This window comes from Scyliorhinus torazame, chromosome 14 (genome assembly GCF_047496885.1).
Source record: "Scyliorhinus torazame isolate Kashiwa2021f chromosome 14, sScyTor2.1, whole genome shotgun sequence".
NCBI lineage: Eukaryota > Metazoa > Chordata > Chondrichthyes > Carcharhiniformes > Scyliorhinidae > Scyliorhinus > Scyliorhinus torazame.
This window is the reverse complement of record NC_092720.1, coordinates 83,168,127-83,183,129: the sequence shown is the minus strand read 5'-3', so window position 1 is coordinate 83,183,129 and position 15,003 is coordinate 83,168,127. Positions and strand designations below refer to the sequence as shown.

Here is a 15,003-nt window from a genome sequence, read left to right as displayed (position 1 = left end):
GGTTTTAAGGAAAGTCTTTAATTAGCAAAGAGCACTGGAGGCAGCAGTTTGGATCAGCAAGCGTTGGGAGTGACAGATGTGAGAAATTAAGTGTGGTTTAGGATACAGGCGGCATAATTTTGAATGTGCTCCAGTTTATGAAGGGGGAAAAATGGGTGCTCAATCAAAGGTGCATTGGAATAGTTAATCCTGGAGTTGTTCAAAACATAAACTCAGAGGAGCTGAGACAGAGCCGGAGATGATCAATGGTGCTGTGTTGGGAGTAGGTAAGTTTTACAATGAAGAGGTTATGAGGTCAGAAGCTCAGCGCAGCATTAAATAGGGTTCCAAAGTCGCAAAATGTCTAGTAGATACTTATGTCTAAATATACAGTGGTCAGGGAGAGGGTTTGAATTGGTAGCAAGAAAATCACATTTGTGACAAAGAACAAATAACAGGACAGCAGAGGAACAGGACCTTCGGCCCTCCAAGCCTGCGCCGATCACGTGTTCTTTCTAGACCAACCGCCTGTATCCTTCTATACCACGTCTGTTCATGTGCCTATCCAGATAAGTCTTAAAGGTCGCTAACATAGCTGCCTCAACCACCTCACTTGGCAGTGCATTCCAGGCCACCACCACCCTCTGTGTAAAAAACTTCCCCCGCACATCTCCACTGAACCTTTTCCCCCTCATCTTGAACCTGTGCCCCCTTGTAATTGTAATTTCCGCCTTGGGAAAAGGCCTCAAACTGTTCATCGTATCTATACCCCTAATAGTTTCATAAACTTCTATCAGGTCACCCCTCAACCTCCGTCTCTCGAGGGAGAACAATCCCAGTTTATTCAGCATCTCTCAACATAGCTAATATCCTCCATACCAAGCAACATCCTGGTAAACCTTTTAGGTACCCTCTCCAAAACCTCCACGTCCTTCTGGTAGTGTGAAATGAAATGAAAATCGCATATTGTCACAAGTAGGCTTCAAATGAAGTTACTGTGAAAAGCCCCTAGTCGCCACATTCCGGCGCCTGTTCGGGGAGGCTGGTACGGGAATTGAACCGTGCTGCTGGCCTGCTTTGGTCTGCTTTCAAAACCAGAATTGGACACAGTATTCCAAATGTGGCCTAACTAATGTTCTATATAATTGTAACATAATTTTCGAGCTCTTATACTCGACACCCAGTCCTATGAAGGCAAGCATTTCCACCTGCGCTGCCACTTTTAAGGATCTGTGGACTTGTACGCCCAGATCTCTCATAGAAGGTACAGTGCTGAAGGAGGCCATTCAGCCTATCGAGTCTGCATTGGCTTTTGGAAAGAGCACCCCACCCAAACCCACACCTCCACCCTATCCCCATTACCCAGTAACCCCACCCAACACTAAGGGCAATTTTGGACACTGAGGACAATTTAGCATGGCCAATCCATCTAACCTGCACATCTTTGGACTGTGGGAGGAAACCGGAGCACCCGGAGGAAACCCAGGCACACACGGGGAGAACGTGCAGACTCCACACAGACAGTGACCCAAGCCGGGAATCGAACCTGGGACCCTGGAACTGTGAAGCAATTGTGCTAACCACAATGCTACCGTGCTGCCCAATGCTACCGTGTTCTCTATGTCTCTCTGCTCCATTCGGCCATTTATTTTATAGCTCCCACCTGAATAGGATCTACCAAAATGCATCACCTCGCATTTGTCCGGGTTAAATTCCATCTGACATTTCCCTGCCCAATTTTGCAGCCTATCTATATCCTGTTGTATCCTCTGACAATCTTCATCACTATGACAGGGACACATAGAATCTCTACAGTGCAGGAGGAGGCCATTTGGCCCAGCATCGACCATTCAAAAGAGCACCCTACCAAGGTCCACTCCACCGCCCTATCCATGTATCCCATCTACCAGCATATCTTTGGACACTAATGGGCAATTTAGCACGACCAATCTATCCAACCTGCACATCTTTGGAGTGTGGGAGGAAATCGGAGCACCCGGAGGAAACCCACGCAGACGCAAGGATATCATGGAAACTCCACACCCGAAAACAAAATCGAACCCGGGTCCCTGGCACTGTGAGGCAGCAGTGCTAACCACTGTACCATCATGCCGCAATTGCTTTTACCATCCCATTGTCTTATTTTATTCACTCTTAGAATGTGAGGATTGATGGCAATTTCAAGAGTTATTACCCATTACTAATCATTCCTGAGAAGATGATGAGGAATCATCTTCTTGAACTGCAACAGTCCATGTGGTATGGGTACACCCACAGTGCCAGCCACAATGAATAAATGGTTATGTGGTTCCAAGTCAGGATGGTGTGTGACTTGGAGGCAATCTGGCAGATGTTGTGTTCCCATGTTTTTGCTGCCCTTGCCCATCTAGGTGGTAGAGGCCAGGGGTTGGAAGGTTCTGTCAAAGGAGCCTTGGTGAGTTGCTGCAGTGCATCTTATAGATTGCACATACTGCTACCATTATGCAACTCATTCCTGACTTGTGCCTATTAGATGGTGGACAGGCTTTGGGGAGTCAGGAGGTTAGTTTCCTGCTGCTGAATTCTCAGCCTCTGCTCTTGTAGCCACAGTATTTATATGACTAGAGAAAATTGTGATTCATTGAGGACTGGATATCAGTTTAGGGGATGCGGTAGCATTGTGGTTTTGTCACTGGACTAGTAATCCAGAGATCCAAGGTACTGTTCTGGGGATCCCAGTTCGAATCCCACAATGGCAGAAATTTGAATTCAATAAAAATCTGAGATTAAAAGGCTAATGATGACTATGAAACCATTGTTGATTGTTGCAAACACACATTTGGTTCACTAATGTCCTTTAAGGGGGAAATCTGCTGTCCTTACCTGGCCTGTCCTACATGTGACTCCAGACCCACAGAAAAGCGGTTGACTCTTAACTGCCACTCAGTTCCAGCGAAATTAGGGATGGGCATTGCCAGGGGGAGAGAATGCATTTTTGGGAAACTCCAAAAGTATTTGCAGAAAATTCTCTGGTTATGACTAAGTAGGCAAGAATTGAACCAGGAAGGGCAGCACGGTGGTGCAGTGGTTAGCACTGCTGCCTCACGGTGCTGAGGTCCCAGGTTCGATTCCGGCACTGGGTCACTGTCCGTGTGGAGTTTGCACATTCTCCCCATGTTTGCATGGGTTTCATCCCCACTCCTTAATTGGAAAAAATGAATTGGGTGCTCTAAATTTATTTAAAAAAAAGAATTGAAACAGGAAAAATACTCGTACTCAGCGGGACAATGCATGAAAGGGATCTATGTCAAAGACTACAGAGAGGCCTAGAAGGATAAGGAAGGATGGTGAACCATGCTCACATTTGCTGAGAAATTTAATTTGGCACTTTGATCAGTGTTTCATAAATTAGTACAGTAATTGATTCTTGTTTTAGACTGAGGCCTCAATTTCCATGAGAGTCTCATCGTTTTTGAGAAACTGGTTCTGGAGGCCTGAATCTGAGTGTCCAGCCTCTGAACTCAGCCTCCACCATTTTCTCAAGGAGGTGAGCGACAGGGACGGGTCGAACCTAGCACATTCTTGGTTCATGGAGGTACCTGAGCATTAAAATCTGATTTTCGCAGGAAGCAATGGGAAATATGATTTGTGCACATTAGACCTGGTAGGAAGAAATCTAAACCTATCTGAGTTCTTTGGAGCGGCATGGTATCCTTTTTCATATGGGTCCAGAATATCTTTAGGAAAGAACAGGTGCCATTTGGCATTGTTAATAGTTGACATGAATGTGCATTAAAAAGTGTATGAGCTCATTGGAATTGTCAAGCAAGCTGCCAAAGAAAGCTGCCAACCTGTCAAGGCAATTAAAACCTCTGTCCTTTAAATGTTTGAAACAACCGCTGCTGTGTTGAAAAGAAATCAGTGCTTGCTATTTCACTCACTCTGTTGACACAAGCCTGAGAGTTACCATTACAGGATTAATGCTGCGTGACTGATATCATAGCCTATCATTGTCACAGTGGAGCACCTGTCAGCTCACAGTTAAATTAGCAGGTCCAAGTGATGTAAAGACTTTGAAGAGGGACTATGAAGACATATGTTCTCATTAGGCATTAAAGGAAATTAAATGTAAGGAATGGAAGTGTGTGCGTGTGTGGGGGTGGGGTGGGGAGGGGGGGGGGAGGATGAGGGGTTGTGACGGTTGAAAACTGGGGCCAGGATATGTGTTATTCTTTTCTTCACAGTGCCAAAGCACCAAGACGGGCCTTCTCGTCCAGCCCGCCTCCAAACCGGTAGCCCCTCTGCTGAACTGTTTCCGAGGGTAGGGAGACCAAACCAATTCTCATTTCATCCTAAACTCCCACCCACCCCAGAATGAAGATCCATCCTTCTGGGGCACGTTTCCTGGGTTTGTTTGCAGAGCTGGGAACTGTCTCGACCCGAGAGCAGAAATTCTGGCATAAGGGTTAAACCAGAGTTACCGAAATCGGAAGAAGTTAGAATGAACTAGATCCTGCTATGCACATAGATTTAGAAAGTATTTAGTGGTGCGCTTCTCTTTGAAATGATTCATAAATAGCACGGTATTTCAGAAGTCCTACCTTGTTTACATTTGCTAAGGAGATCATACTTGTTACCCAGAGGTCACGCAATTTGACAGAATCTGTGGCAACTCGTAAAGTTTGTTGCAGCTTTAGATTTTCACCCCAGACGTTCAACCAACCTTCTTTACTCAAACTCAGGTAGCGGTGTGAATTCTTCAGGTGGACTATACTTTGAATAGGTTCCTTATGATGTGACTGCAGAAATTTTATATCTTTCCACTGGGGAATAAGTGACGAATTTGTCCGCTCTTTTTCAGAAAGTTCTAACAGCATGAACGTCGCCACTTTGTCCCAGTCAACAAAACCATCCCGGGCCACATCAATTCTGTCAAACAAGTCTCCATACTCCTCTTCAACCCCATATCCAAGAGCTGTGAACATATTGTCAATAAAGCTCTTTCTGTTAACCGGCACAAGTTCTTTAACATTTGGTGGCTAAAAGAGGAAAGAGTATAAAACATTATGCTTATGTAAAAAAAAACTGTTATTAACCTGGATCATTTTAAATTAATGCTAATCATGCACTTAATGAGAAGTATGCAAGGATTAAATCAATTCAATTGCTGTGTGGACTTTGAGTTGATAGCTAGCATTATGTCTCTAATATTTTCATAAATATAGTCATTAGCGAGTTTTATTTATTATTACTGTAACCAAATGTATAAAATTTGGTTTGAAAGCATAGCCCACCTACAGAGTGATTTGATGAACAATATTACAAATAAAGGAATATAATTTGATCTCAATTTAAAACAGGATAAAAATGCATTACAAACGCACTGCTTTAGAATTCAATCTTAACAAGAACTATAATAATAATAATAATCTTTATTGCCACAAGTAGGCTTACATTTACACTTCAATGAAGTTACTGTGAAAAGCCCTGAGTCGCCACATACCGGCGCCTGTTCGGGTACACAGAGGGAGAATTCAGAATGTCTAAATTACCTAGCAGCACGTCTTTCGCGACTTGTGGAAGGAAACCGGAGCACCCGGAGGAAGCCCACGCAGTCACAGGGAGAATGTGCAGACTCCGCACAGACAGTGACCCAAGCTGGGAATCGAACCTGGGACCCTGGAGCTGTGAAGCAACAGTGCTACCCACTGTGCTACCATGATGCCCTACTATTTTAAAAATAAATTTAGACTGCACAATTCTTTTTTTTTCAATTAAGGGGTAATTTAGTGTGGTAGTCACACTAACTGTATGAGATGTATATTAGATGTAGTACGGTAAGACTCCTGCACTAGAGGTACATGGGTAAATCCCCTGCTGGCTCCACCCAGTAGGCGGCGTATAAATGTGTGTGCTTGCCGGTGCTGCTCCCATTCTGGTAGCAGCTACAGGAGGCCACACATCTTTGCTCAATAAAGCCTCGATTAGTCACTACTCTCGTCTTTGTAGAAATTGATAGTGCATCAATTTATTGAGCAAAGATTTTAAAACGATGGAACTTTGCATCAAGCCATATCGCCTACAGCTGAGCCGTCAAACACCCAATGCTACGTCCACTTTTGACCACTGGCTAGCCTGCTTCGAAAGCTACCTCCGAACATCCGCTGAAGAACCTTCGGATGCACAGAAGCTCCAGGTCCTTTATTCACAGGTGAGCATTGACATTTTTCCTCTCATCCGGGATGAGCCCACTTACTCTGAAGCAATGGAGCTCCTGAAAGGACATTATGTACGCAGGTCAACAAACTATACGCCAGGCACCTCCTGTCCATGAGACAGCAACCCCCCGGTGAGTCCCTAGACGATTTCTGGCGTGCCCTGCACATCCTGGCGAGGAACTGTGACTGCCAGGCAGTTTCGGCAGTCGAGCATACAGAACTTTTAATCAGAGACGCTTTTGTTATGGGCATGGGGTCGGCGTACATCCACCAGCGCCTATTGGAGGGGGGTACGCTTGATCTTGCAGGAACCAGGCAGCTCGCAAACTGGTTAACAGTGGCCTCCCGTAACATCCAGTCATAGTCCCCCGACCACACGGCACCCTCATGGCCATCATGGGCCCCACCAGCTACCGACCCCAGCCCACCTCAAGCCTGCGCCGCGCGGCAGCCAGCCAACCCCGGGGGGGGGCCAAATGCTACTTCTGCGGGCAGAACAAACACCCCCGGCGGCGCTGCCCGGCACGGAGCGCAAACTGCAACGGCTGCGGAAGGGACATTTTGTGTGCCAGGCCCGGTCGGTCGCTGCTGTTTCCAGGCCCGGCGTTCCTACACCCCCCACGTGCGGCCCATGGGCGCCGCCATCTTCTTCTCCGCAGGCCACGTGCGGCCTGTGGGCGCCGCCATCTTTAATGCCACCCGTCATGTGCGCCCCGTGGGCGCCGCCATCTTCGGCGCCATTTTGGACGGCGCCTCAGGACCCCTGCCCGTCGGGACGCTCGCCTGGCCCCTCATCGCCTGCCACCACCGCTGACCAGCCCGGGGCCTCCCAGCATCAGCCGCACCTCGCCTCGATCATCCTCAACCAGCCCTGGCCCCACAACCTCGCAACCGCAATGACAACGGTGAAAATCGAAGGGCACAAGACTTCCTACCTGTTTGACTCCGGGAGCACGGAAAGCTTCATCCACCCCACTATGGTAAGGCGCTGCTCCCTCGCGGTACACCCCGTTACCCAGAAAATCTCCCTGGCCTCCGGATCCTATTCCATGGAAATCCGGGGGTACTGCATCGCGACCCTCACCGTCCAGGGCATAGAGTTTAGCAACTTCCGGCTCTACGTCTTCCCCCACCTCTGTGCTGTCTGGACTTCCAGTGCCACCTCCAAAGCTTAACTTTAAAATTCGGCGGACCCCTACCCCCCTCACCGTATGCGGCCTCATGTCCCTTAAGGTCGATCCACCTTCCTTGTTTGCAAACCTCACCCCGGATTGCAAACCCGTCGCCACCAGGAGCAGACGGTACAGTGCCCAGGACAGGACCTTCATCAGGTCGGAGGTCCAGCGGTTTCTGCGGGAAGGCATCACCGAGGCCAGCAACAGCCCCTGGAGAGCCCAAGTGGTAGTGGTGAAAACTGGGGAGAAACACAGGATGGTCATTGACTACAGTCAGACTATCAATCGGTACACGCAGCTCGACGCGTACCCCCTCCCACGCATATCTGATATGGTCTATCAGATTGCACAGTACCGGGTCTTTTCCACAGTGGACTTTGAGTCCGCCTACCACCAGCTCCCCATCCACAAGGAGACCGCCAATACACTGCGTTCGAAGCAGATGACCGCCTCTATCATTTCCTTAGGGTTCCCTTCGGCATCACTAACGGGGTCTCGGTATTCCAACGTGAGATGTACCGAATGGTTGACCAGTACGGACTGCGGGCCACCTTCCCGTACCTAGACAACGTCACCATCTGCGGCCACGATCAGCAGGATCACGACGCTAACATACGTAAATTTCTCCACACAGCCAAACGCCTTAATCTCACGTACAATAAGGAGAAGTGCGTGTTCTGCACCAACCGCTTAGCCATCCTTGGCTATGTTGTGGAAAATAGAGTTCTAGGGCCCGACCCCGACTGCATGTGCCCCCTCATGGAACTCCCCCTCCCCCACTGCCCCAAGGCCCTGAAACGCTGCCTGGGGTTCTTCTCCTATTATGCCCAGTGGGTCCCTAACTATGCGGACAAGGCCCGCCCACTCATTCAGTCCACAGTCTTTCCCCTGACAGCTGAGGCTCGCCAGGCCTTTAACCGCATCAAGGCAGACATTGCCAAGGCCACGATGCACGCGGTCGACGAGTCCCTCCCCTTTCAGGACGAGAGCGATGCATCGGACGTAGCTCTGGCCGCCACCCTCAACCAGGCAGACAGGCCTGTGGCATTCTTTTCCCGCACCCTCCATGCCTCCGAAATTCGGCACTCCTCTGACGAAAAGGAGGCCCAAGCCATTGTGGAAGCTGTGCGGCATTGGAGGCATTACCTGGCCAGCAGGAGACTCACTCTCCTCACTGATCAAAGGTCGGTTGCCTTCATGTTCAATAATACATAGCGGGGCAAGGTCAAAAGTGATAAGATCTTGAGGTGGAGGATCGAGCTCTCCACCTATAATTACGGGATTTTGTATCACCTCGGCAAGCTCAACGAGCCCCCCGATGCCCTATCCCGAGGTACATGTGCCAGCACACAAGTGGACCGACTCCGGGCGCTACACGATAGCCTCTGTCAACCGGGGGTCACCCGGTTCTTCCACTTCATCAAGGCCTGCAACCTGTCCTACTCCATTGAGGAGGTCAGGACAGTCACCAGAGACTACCAGGTCTGCGCGGAGTGCAAACCGCACTTCTACCGGCCAGATCGAGCGCACCTAGTGAAGACCTCCGCCCCTTTGAGCGCCTCAGCATGGACTTCAAAGGGCCCACTCCCCTCCACCGACCGAAACACGTACTTTCTTAATGTAGTCGACGAGTACTCCCGGTTTCCCTTCGCCATCCCATGCCCCGATATGACTTCTGCCACAGTCATTAAAGCCCTCCACAGCATCTATGCCCTGTTTGGTTCCCCGCTCACGATTTGCTTACAATCGGGGATTCTCCTTTAGGAGCGATGAGCTGCGTCAGTTCCTGCTCAGCAAGGGCATTGCCTCGATCAGGACGACCAGCCACAACCCCCGGGGAAATGGGCAGGTGGAGAGGGCGAACGGGACGGTCTGGAAGGCCGTCCTGCTGGCCCTGCGGTCTAAAAATCTTCCGGTCTCCTGCTGGCAGGAAGTCCTCCCCGATGCGCTCCATTCCATCCGATCGCTCCTCTGCACTGCAACTAACGAAACCCATGAACGTCTTTTTGCCTTCCCCAGGAAGTCCACCTCTGGGGTTTCGCTCCCAACACTCAGGGGCCAGGTGAGACAGGAGCAGCGAAGCTCACCCCCGGCTGCTTCAGGGTGGTGTAAATCGAGGGCAGCAAGTGCGGGGACATACTCTTTTTACGGCACTAGATGCCGCAAAACGGGTGTTTCAGGGAAAATTTAAAGGGTGAAGGTGAATTTGAAAGGTAAGTCAGGGTCCAGACATCAGGCCGGGAGGAAGAGTCAGACTGGAAGGGGTGAAGAGAGGCCTGGAATGGGCAAGGGAGTGGAGGGGACCCAGAATAAGAGAGGAAGGGGTGGAGAAACAGAATTGGAAGGGGGAGATCAGTCAGACTCAGAGGTGGAGTTGGAGGAGGACCTGGGGGGGCGGGGGGGGGTGTTCCCCCGGGGGCAGGTCATGAGTATGGAGGTTGTCCCGTCCAGGGTTTGATCTGGGTGCTTACAATAGTTACGCTGAAGTTAAAAGTGTTTTTTCTCCTTCTAACTGTTTCAGAATAACCATGAATGCAAAACTGGCAGAACCATCCAAAATTAGCAATTTTAATTGCTTTGTCGGATGGTTCCCAGCCCAGCACAATTGTCCAGTGGCAGTTAGTACTTCTGGACAATTGCTGAGTAAATCCTTATGTGGGAATCATTTGGGTACTTCCCAAACACGACACTGGGGAGTTTGGAAGTTATGGCCAATTGTATTTAAGCATATAATCCAAGGAGGCACTCCAGTACCATAGTACGAGAATGCTGCATTATTAGATGTGGCACTCTTCAGATAAACTGTCAATCCTGAATCCTATTCACCTATTCAGGGAGACAAACAAAATCCCTCCATAGTATTTCAAAAACAGCCGGGAGCTCTTGTACCATCCTGGCCAAAGTTCCTTCCTCCTCTCCCACCTAAAAGGAATTCCTGCCGATGCAGATTGCCTGGAATGTTTGTTTACATAACAGTCCAAAGATAATTCATTATGTTTAATATTTTTGGTGACTAATTCTTGTTATATTAATCCAATCATTACTATATCAATCAGTATAGTTCCGGCTCTGCTTGCAGCGCTAATGTCCATAACCAAGTTACGAATGACATCCTCTGTGACTACAGTGAGTTATCAATCCTTGGCCCATGCAAAGCATTCAGCACATTCAACTGTGCCCTCCTCCAATCCCTTTTTTATTATTCTATTCCAGGAACTACCTCGCAAGCCCCTTTCCTTTTCTCAATGATGCTGTGTTATAATTACATGAATGATCCAGGAAACTGATATGTACGGGAGGAATCCAATGTACAAAGTTCTGTATCATATTGACTTGCCATGTTCATGTCTTTCTATGCAAGCTTTCTTTCTTTTGTGTTATTGGGGGTGGGTGGGGGAGGGGTTGTTGTTTTGTATGGGTGAAAATTTTGTTAAAAATTCTTAATAAACATATTTTTAAAAAAAAATGATGCTGTGTTATTTTCAGAGAGTTTCTCGATGTACACTGATCGTATCTAGCTCTGTCACTCCAGCACACCCACATCCACCTTTGTGCTGTCAAGGCAACTTCTCTGACATCCAGTCCTGGATGAATCAGAACACCTACCGGTCACTGTATTTAGCCCTTGTCACAAACTCTGTCCTCTTGCCACTGATTCTATGCCCTTCCCAGGTTAGTGTTTCAGCTTGTTTACAATTTTAATGTCCATTTTGAACCTGGAACGACACTACATGACATATCCTCTCTATAACTAAACTTCTTACTTCCACTTTAATTCAGTCCTTCTGCTGTGAAAACCACATATGTGCTTGTTACCTTCAGACTCAACTATTCCAACAGTATTCTTACAGACTCCTAACGTGCACCTTCCATAAATTCAAACTTACCCATAACCCTGCTGTGCATAATCAGTCCTACTTACCCAACACCCCTTATTGGTTTTCTATTACCAACATTTTAAATCTACAATACTCATCCTTATTTTTAAATTCTTCACAGCTTTGTTCCGCCCTATCTATAATCTCATCCAGTCCTGGATCCCTAAATCACTTTATTCCTCTGACTCTTGTACCCTGCGAATCATCATTTTCCATCCTTGCACCATCATTGACCGGGTCTTTAGCCATGTGCTTTCCAGTATCTGAAATCTTCCTGTGAACCCCGTTTCAAACCTAATTCTTTAAACTTTCCTTCCGTGGTTCAGTGTCCATTTTCCATACACTTTTAGTCTGAAAACCTTGAGATTTATTTTACAGTAAAGGCATGACAAAAATTGAATTAGTTGTTGCGCGCGCAGGTACAGCAGGCAGACAGCGGGGCAGCACGGTAGCATTGTGGATAGCACAATTGCTTCACAGCTCCAGGGTCCCAGGTTCGATTCCGGCTTGGGTCACAGTCTGTGCGGAGTCTGCACATCCTCCCCGTGTGTGCGTGGGTTTCCTTCGGGTGCTCCGGTTTCCTCCCACAGTTCAAAGATGTGCAGGTTAGATGGATTGGCCATGATAAAATTGCCCTTAGTGTCCAAAATTGCCCTTGGTGTTGGGTGGGGTTACTGGGTTGTGGGGATAGGGTGGAGGTGTTGACCTTGGGTAGGGTGCTCTTTCTGGGAGCTGGTGCAGACTCGATGGACCGAATGGCCTCCTTCTGCACTGTAAATTCTATGATAAAGAAGGCATTTGGTATGTTGGCCTTCATCGCGAAAGAATTTGAGTATAGGAATGAGAATGTGTTACTGCAATTGTATAGGGCGTTGGTGAGGCCACACCTTGTGTGCAGTTTTGGTCTCCTTATCTGAGGAAGGATGTTCTTGCTATGGAGGGAGTGCAGTGGAGGTTTTCCATGCTGATTCCTGAGATGGCAGAACTGTAATATGAGGAGAGACTAAGTCAGCGAGGATTATATTCATTGGAGTTTAGAAGAGTGAGCGAGAATCTCATAGAAACTTATAAAATTCTAACAGGATTAGACAGGGTATATTCAGAAAGAATGTTCCCAATGGTGGGGGAGTCCAGAACTAGGGGTCATAGTTTGAGGATAAGGCGTAAATCTTTTAGGACTGAGGTGAGGAGAAATTTCTTCCCCCAGAGAGTGATGAATCTGCAGAGTTTATTTCCACAGAAAGCAGTTGAGGTCAAAACGCTATGTGATCTCAAGAAGGAATTAGATATAGCTCTTGGGGCTAAAGGGATCAAGGGATATGGGGGGGGGGTGGCATTAGGGGTAATAAATTTGATGATCAGCCATAATCATAATCATAGAATCATAGGATTTACAGTCCGGAGGAGACCATTCGGCCCATCGAGTCTGCACCGGCCCTTGGAAAGAGCACCCTACTTAAGCCCACACCTCCACCCTATCCCTTTAACCCCACCTCACCTTTTTTAGATACTAAGGGCAATTTAGCATGGCCACTCCACCTAACCTGCACATCTTTGGACTGTGGGAGGAAACCGGAGCACCCAGCGGAAACCGTGGGGAGAACGTGCAGACTCCGCACAGACGGTGACCCAAGCCAGGAATCGAACCTGGGACCCTGGGGCTGTGAAGCAACTGTGCTAACCACTGTGCTACCCCATTTATGCTGGACCAGGCTCGAAGGGCCGAATGACCTACTCCTGCTTTGATTTTCTATGCATGTTTCCTATGAATCATGTTATTGTGCTCCATGTAAACAAACACATTATAAAAGTAGACAAGCTTTACATGTAGCTCTAATGAGTTATTTTGGGCATGTATATGATACTAAACATTCTAGTTGACAATAAGGTGGAATATTAACCCCAATGCCAAAATTTAGCATAACTGTGAAAACCTACCATGAAAACTTTCTGTATTTTCATAATATCTTTGACGCTGAGTCGGTTTTCTACCTGATCCAGAATCTTTTTTGTTGTTTCCATTTTATCAGAATGAGATTCAAGTGTGCTGGACCCTTCATTTTCCATATTAAGAGACTCGACTGGCAACTGAGCTGACATTCTTCAAGATTCGCTGCAAAAGGTTTCGAATGGAAAAATGGATGGAAAGCAGTTACATAATCTGCATGCAGCCTTCCCAAAATAGATGGGACTGCATCATAAGTAGGGAATACAGTACACTAAATTGAAAGAGGTAAATTGTTGTATGACCTAGAAGGATTGATTGAGGCCTTGGATGGTAGGAAGGGAGGAGGTTAAAGGGACGAGTTTGCATCCTGTGCTTGCATAGGAAGGTGCCATGGGAAGGGGATTGGCTGTTGGGGGTAATGGAGTACTGGTGCAGGGCGTTGCTTGGATTGCTGGAAAGGGAGGGAAAGATGTGCTTGGTGGTGACATCATGAGGAGGGCAGGTAGATGTGATGTGTGTGTGTGTGGCATGGGTGAGGTAAAGGTGGACAGTTGAGGGAGGTGGGTAGGTAGGTAGATGCAGTGGGCAGTTGCGAGGTTAGGGCATAGTCAGGTCAGGGCTGGAGTCGGGGTAGGTTGGGGTATATGGAAGGTGAAGCCATTGCAGGAGTGAATGTGATTAGATGGGTAGCTGAGTCAGAGGATTCCAGTGAAGAGGGAGTCAGGTGGGAGGGGCGGTTAGTCAGGTCGTATGGTGGTCAGGTGGGCAACTGGGGGGGGGGGGGGGGGAGAGGAGAGTTCAATTGTGGATTTACCCAGGTGTTAGAATAAATTTTATTCTGACATTTGCTGGGTAGCTTTTCAGATACGTAAAGTGAAACTGACCGAGGTCGTCGGCTCTAACTGAATTGGAGGCATTCAGGGAAGGTCCGGGGAACAGGGCGAATTGCCCATTGGAAATTTAAAATTTAAACTTCCTGGGCAATTCCCACATCAAAGGTCCGTGCGTCAGCACTTCCACAGGGTCCCGAAGCTCATCTTGCGGTACGATCCGGACAGCGCAACACTTGGGCTTTTGCTACTGCATTGGTTTGTATAGTAGCGAGTGAGCTGGGGAAGATTTCTCCAAGGGTCCAGGGGTGCGAGCAATAGTATCACACTCCAGTTGGCGAACCCCAGCAAACCTGCATCCCAAAAAACAACTGTCCAATTGGGGATGGCTGCCCAGTCCCAGGAAGACACTGCAAAACAAAGTGCCCATTTCACGATTTGCAGAGACAGTAAAATTGTTGTACATTTTTTTAAAAACAAGTTCACAGAATGAGACTTGGGGAACGGGGCTTCAGTCCACACGTTTGTGAAAAGCAAAAAGTGGAGCACATTTCACTCACCCGATACAATGAGGTTGGAGCAAAGGGCAGTGAGGGGGAAATGCCAATGCGCTCAGTGCTGGATCCTTCCACACAAAGCTCAGTGACTGCCGTAACCCAGCAACAGTCAAACAATCACCCAGCTAAAAGGCGCCACAAGTCTCTATATTTTAAGAGAGTTGTCCAAACATTTTGCGACCTCCCCCCACCCCATCCCCCCATAAATTTGAAACAATTATCTGCCATTTGTTAACAGCCCTCTCCCCCCTCCCCGCCACCCAACGCTGCTGGAATTAAATGAAGGAAAGTCGCTGCAGTTATAAGACCATTTGGCACATCGAGATCCCCACAGCGCAACAGGCGGTCAGGGGTGACAATGGGAGTTCAGCTGCAGCATTATCCAGTATTCCGGGTAGATCTATTAAAGGGAGCTGGGAAACCAAAATCTGAAGAAAAA

At 48.0% G+C, this 15,003-nt stretch overlaps 1 protein-coding gene across 2 annotated transcripts in view; it reads right to left on the bottom strand.

Moving 5' to 3' along the window:
- LOC140389858 (cilia- and flagella-associated protein 337-like) overlaps nt 1–14,706 on the bottom strand; it is a 114,640-nt gene extending 99,934 nt beyond the window's left edge. For both annotated transcript variants that reach the window (XM_072474437.1, XM_072474436.1), the window contains exons 1-3: nt 14,568–14,706; nt 13,168–13,342; nt 4,560–4,997 (exon numbers count right to left, since the gene is read on the bottom strand). In XM_072474437.1, coding sequence (XP_072330538.1) covers nt 4,560–4,997; nt 13,168–13,329 — 600 coding nt within the window. In that variant the 5' untranslated portion in view covers nt 13,330–13,342; nt 14,568–14,706. The remainder of the gene's footprint in view (nt 1–4,559; nt 4,998–13,167; nt 13,343–14,567) is intronic.
- Between the last annotated feature and the right edge of the window lie 297 nt (nt 14,707–15,003).